At 37.9% G+C, this 6000-nt stretch overlaps 1 protein-coding gene across 4 annotated transcripts in view; it reads left to right on the top strand.

The window, feature by feature from the left end:
- RSPRY1 (ring finger and SPRY domain containing 1) overlaps positions 1 to 6000 on the top strand; it is a 43514-nt gene that overhangs the window by 16252 nt on the left and 21262 nt on the right. For all 4 annotated transcript variants that reach the window (XM_029925059.1, XM_029925060.1, XM_029925058.1 and 1 more), the window contains exons 3-6: positions 2126 to 2178; positions 2863 to 2975; positions 4026 to 4152; positions 5260 to 5318. In XM_029925059.1, coding sequence (XP_029780919.1) covers positions 2126 to 2178; positions 2863 to 2975; positions 4026 to 4152; positions 5260 to 5318 — 352 coding nt within the window. The remainder of the gene's footprint in view (positions 1 to 2125; positions 2179 to 2862; positions 2976 to 4025; positions 4153 to 5259; positions 5319 to 6000) is intronic.

The following is a 6000-nucleotide window of genomic DNA, read 5'->3' as shown; positions in this document are numbered from 1 at the left end:
TCCGTCCTCTATGTCAGTCTGTCTTCTTGTCATTTTTGTTGTCCTTTCCATCTTCCTTCAGTCTATGACTTGACTTAAATTTGATGGCTCTGAGTTCCCATAGGCCAAGTCCCGCTGCATGGCTTTCTTTGCCTTTTCTGTCACTGGAGACTTGGAGCTTGATATCAGTTGTAGCTCAGATTATCATTCCTAACTTTTTTCACTGAGATGGGAACCCCGCCTGGGCTTCACTTCCTGAATCTGTTCCATCCCTTGCACGGGTCGGGATTGGTCCCCGTTACCTACCATGCAGGCATAGAGTTCCTGGTCCCTGCTTCCTGGTTCCAGAAAGTGAGCCCCATTGTCCTGCAGCTTGAGCTCCTGTGTCCCACCTGGAATTTCCGCTGCATTTCTGTTCCACAGAGAAGTTTATCTTGTTTTTTAAATGTAAGGATGTGTGTGTCCTTTAAGTGTATCTGTGTAGAATCGAGGTGTTCATAGTCCTTATTGGTCGCTGACTCTACCGTATTTTTATTATTCCCTTTTTCCCTGATCCCATTGTCCCCTCTGCCCCACCCACTATCCACATATCAATGGGTAACCGTTCTCGTGACTTTAAGGTATATTCTTCCAATCTGCCTGCCATATGTTTCTTTGTGTCTGTATAGGAAGTTTATAATAGTACATTGTGTGTGATTTTAAAAACTTGAATAAGTGGTATATAAATTTTTGTTTTTAACTTCTCTCGACATTATGTTTGAGACCTGTGTTGCTGTAGATCAAGCTACAACTGCTTCTGCGTCCTGCAGAGTATTACTTTTTATGCTTCCATGTCCTATGTTTTGCCATCATATTATCTGGTGATGATCACTTAAATTAATTCCAAATTTTTGTTCCTACATATAGCATTACAACAAATAACCTCATACACATCTCTTACCTATGTCATAGTTTCTCTGCCATTGTTGGGACGTTTAATTTCATTATTGCTAGATCGTTCTCCAGAAATATTTGTAAGCAGTCAGTTATATCATTTAAGACAAATCTTTTGAATGGTTGTTATTTCTTTTGAGAGAGAGAGAGCAAGAGAGTGTGTATGTGCATTCAAGGGAGGGGCAGAGAGAGCGCGGGAAGGGAGCGCTGTCAGCTCAGAGCCTCGTGCGGGGGCTGGATCTCACAGTCCGGAGATCATGACTGGAGCCGAAATCGAGAGTCTGATGCTTAACCAACTGAGCCACCCAGGCGCCGCTAAGGCACATCTTTTAAATGAGAATTTTCCATTTATGGGAAGGCACGGGATATGTCAGATAACCAGTACCTAATGCGTACCTGAAATGAACTTAATAATTTCCATATCATAAGAGAATTCGGAGGATTAAATAATTGAAGAGAATAGTTTTTATAGGTTTCTTCATAGTAAAACAGAGAACCATGATATGTAAATAAATGTGAATTAGATCTCAGTAATTAGATTTATCATTGTTTGATGGAAAATATTTCATTCATCAGTGAAGTTCCCCTAAAGCACTTCCTTAAGATTCCTGGGATCACAGATTGAAAACTCACTGAATTAAGGCATATAATGCCATTTTAGAGCAGCATCTACAATATTAAATAGCTCCTCCATTAAGTTTTGTTTCTTTTTCTTCTACGGTCATTTTTTGAAGCATAAGCAAATAGTGATATTTCCCAGAAGAACACTTAAAAGTGAAGACGTTTATGTAGGCACTGCTTCCATAAATCCTCAGTTCAGATTGTAATCTCCCTTTCTGGTGTTTCTTTGAGGTAAGTTGGAGGAAGATGTCAGTCTCCCTGGCTCGTCTCGGTTGGCACTGGGCCTCTAGAGGAAAGCCAAAAGTAGTTCTGTGGTCTCCCATTCTGGTCCTGTGCTTTCGCTCCAGGCCCTGTGGCGGTCCTTGCCCATGCCCTCCGCCCATCTTATCTGTGAGCATCACAGACGATGGTCTTGGAAATGAGCACATGTGGTGTAGATGTGTCCTCACAGTGTGTATCTCCAGTTGTCTCTTCCATCTCTCTCTCCACAACCTTCCACGTTCTCTTTCTACACCTACACCTTCAGTTTGAGTTTTAATTTGTAATTATCATTTCTTCTTCGAGTTTGATGTGTTGACTATTTGTTTTTCAGTGATCAGGAACCTCCCTATTCAATGATTACATTGCACGAAATGGCAGAAACAGGTATTTTTCAAGTTTTTTTTAAAAAATAATTTCTAATGAATTAATGATTATGAAAAAAATGGCCACTTTTTTTAAATAAAAGTTCCAAAAGTACTTAACGCACGTGACCATGAAAAAAGCCATTAGTATATAGAAATTTTCCGTATACAAGGATAAAAATTAATAATCACTCTATATTGCATCCTGAATATGTAGCTGCACTTCTCAGTAATAGTTTTATTTCACCGAAATTATTAAAAGAAAAATTTGGGGGCCATTGACAGATCTTTGACAAAAACTCTTCCAAAATGGGAAGGGTGATTTTTTGTCCCTTAATTTCCTAAGTATCATTGTGAGAGTAGAACCAGTTGCTTCAGGTATTTTACTTTTCTCAGTATGCTCCTATGTTATAAACAAGGTGCTGAAGACTATTTTAATTATAATTTGAGAACCCAGGGCCATAGCTTCAATTCTCTCCAAATAAAGATGCCCTCAAGTCACCAGTCTCCTGCAAATTAAGAATTTTTGGTTCTACCATAAGGACTACAATTAATGACTATGTCCATGCCAAATGTTAGCTGCTTAAAAGCTACAGGGTGAAAGCCAAAAGTGTTTCAATGTGAAGTCTCCTTGTGTTCTAAGTTATATATTTTCACATTTTAGAAATAGTGTCTCTACCATATAATCTTATTGATTTGCTCGTAGATGAAGGATGGTTGGATGTTGTCCAGTCTTTAATTAGAGTTATTCCATTGGAAGATCCACTGGGACCAGCTGTTATAACATTGTTACTAGATGAATGTCCATTGCCCACTAAAGTAAGTTAATACTTTCTCTTTAATGAAACTGTCACCTATGCTTAAACACAGGATGAATGCCTACAAATAATTTTTAATATAATGCATTTCCTCTTTATAGATTTGGGGTCTGTTTCATCCAATATTGACTTCATTATGTAAACTTTTTTTCTTACTAATGAAGTGTTAGATCCTCTTTCTATCAATCACTTACTATAAAGCTTTAGTTTAAATTTTTAAAGTGTTAAAAATGAAAGCATTTATATTTGAAATGGCACTCTTTATTTGAAATGGGAAGACAATGTTCAGTTGCTGAGCTGCTTTTCTTACCTCTCTCTAAAAAATTTCCTCATAACAAAAGGTTTTCTTTAATGTTTTCTATTAAGAGAAAAACTATTATACTGAAAGCACTTGTGAGTCTTACTCAAACATATTAAAGATTGATATGACCTTGATTTTCCTTTACATAGAACAAAACTATCAAACTTTCATTGCCTTAGTCCATTTCTTCTATGGAATACTTTTTTTTTTTTTTTCCAAAATTCGGATGCTGGCATCTGTCATTTGTTTGAGCCTCAGGCATTTGAGCACAACATGGAAAAACTTATGGACAGAAGAGAAAAGCCTTTGGCCCAGTCACTGATTAAATGACCTTTACCCAGGCTTATAAGAGGTTTCTGTTAAAATTTGCCTCAAAACCTCTGGTGAGCTTTGTTCTTGCTTGATTTAAAAATAAAATTGTAAGTAACTTTTTACTTCAACATCATTAAGACCCTATTAGCAATCATATTGGCATTTGGGTGGAATTACTCTGTTTAATGATTCAAGAGTAAATAGCATATTTTTGATACAACTGGTACATTTTGAATGAAGTGGAATCCAGCAATTCATGTAAGAAAAATTCCAGTTTGATCAAATAACCTTGATATCATTGGGTACATTATATCATTTTGTATGTTCATTCTGAGTTAATTTACTAGCTGGCTATAGCTTTGGTGTCAAATAATTCTCCTCAAGGAAAAAACCTAAGTAATATATTTACCAAATTCCCTCGTACATTTTTGTTTTCAGGATGCACTCCAGAAATTGACTGAAATTCTCAATCTAAATGGAGAAGTAGCTTGCCAGGACTCAGGTCATCCTGCTAAACACAGGAACACGTCTGCAGTTCTAGGCTGCTTGGCTGAGAAACTAGCAGGTAACTCTGGGAACCTCTACCAAGAAAAGATCTTTGTTTTTTTCACATAAAGGAGAAGATTACAGGTCTGATACAGGTCTTTAATTAAAACTGTATCAGAAAGAAGTGTCTCAAAATAAAATAAATAAAAAATAAAATAAAAATAAAATAAAATAAAAAATAAAGTAAAATAAAATAAAAAATAAAATAAATAAATACTGAGGGACAAGAACTAACTGGAGAAAAAGTACTCAGAGTCCAAAGGGATGAATGCAGTCTAATTTAGCTTTGAGGATTTTCAGAGAGACATTTATTTATTTATTTATTTATTTATCTTAAGTGTTTATTTTTGAATGAGAGAGAGAGAGAGAGACTGAGCATAAGTGGGGGAGGGGCAGAGCAAGAGGAAGTCACAGAATCCAAAGCAGGCTCCAAGGTTCGAGTTGTTAAGTGCAGAGCCTGACGTGGGGCTCATACCCATGAACCTGAAGTCAGATACTTAAAAGACTGAGCCACCCAGGTGCACCCAGAGAGGCATTTAAAAGAAAAAGTTGTACTTATTTGCTTTAAAATTAAGAATAAAAGGCTAAATTCAGTATAATAAGTAAAGATTATGGAAGTATATATTTATGCATATAATAGATAATATACATTTATGCACTTTATAGAGTTGAGCTGGATAATAGAGACCTACAAGGTAGGAGGAGAGGGAGAAGAACTTTCACCTGGAGCTGTTCTTGAGAGGAGACGCAGACATTTAACTTGTTTATGAACATCTGTTTTAGAAAAGTTAACATCAAAGTGGAGGTGAACGGCACAGCTAGTTAGATCGTGTGTGGTGGAAGAAACAATGGGTTCCAAATCAGGACACGTGGGTACTGCCTCCAATTCTGCCCCATGCACCCCAGGTTCACCAGCACGAGTGACTTCGCAGTGGGCTCTGTTGCTCAGCTGTGAAATGGAAACGGTACTATTCGCTGCCTCAGAGCAGGAGGCTTGACTAAGACACTGTGCATCAGAGTACCTGTCAAAGAGTTCTAAAAAGAAAACCATTTTATTCTTACTAGTTACTGATGAAAAAGAGTATGGCCCGTTCCATTGTCTCTTGTGTTTGTTGTGTTTGTCCAGGTCCTGCAAGTATAGGCTTGCTTAGCCCGGGAATACTGGAATACTTGCTACAGTGTCTGGTAAGTGAGGCACCACAGCCAGTTATTCTTAGTCAGCTACAACTGTGCATTTTTCTAAAATTGCTAGCTTAACCACTGGCACAGAGAATGGAATCAGTTATAAATTTTATTTGCAGGTGTTTCCTGAGTGTTTATCTATTCCCTCCTTTGTTCAAAAAAAAAAAAAATGAGGGTGGGATAGGAATTTTCTGCAAGCAAAAGCAGCCAAGTTGGTCTGGTTTTAAATTTAGTCCTAAGATAGCTGCTATGATTGGCTTTTGTGTGTGTGTCCTTAGGGCCGGCCAAATGGTAGTAGGGACCTCCGCAGTGGAAACAAAATTATATGGCATTCCAGGCCAGGAAACTGTCAGGTCAGATTGCCAGTGCATATAAATCTCCACTCCTTCCCTCCCCCTCTGGCTACTGCTCTTATAACTGTTGTCGTGGAGTATTTGATCTATTGTCTGAGAAGCTTGCGGTTTGCTTGTGCTGTCAGATCTCTCACACTGCTGGACTGCAGACTCGACTGGGCTGTATTTGTGAAAGTTATTTTTGCAGGCCTCGTGAGCATTGGCCTTCTTCAAAATCTGGAAGACCTTATTTTTCAGTACCTATATGATACATACTTAACACACACAGCACTATGCTAAGCAAGCCCTGTGGGGATACAGAAGTAGTATAACCAGTCCTTTGCCCTCAAGAA

This window comes from Suricata suricatta, chromosome 16, assembly GCF_006229205.1.
Source record: "Suricata suricatta isolate VVHF042 chromosome 16, meerkat_22Aug2017_6uvM2_HiC, whole genome shotgun sequence".
Taxonomy (NCBI): domain Eukaryota; kingdom Metazoa; phylum Chordata; class Mammalia; order Carnivora; family Herpestidae; genus Suricata; species Suricata suricatta.
This window is presented reverse-complemented; position numbering and strand designations above follow the sequence as displayed.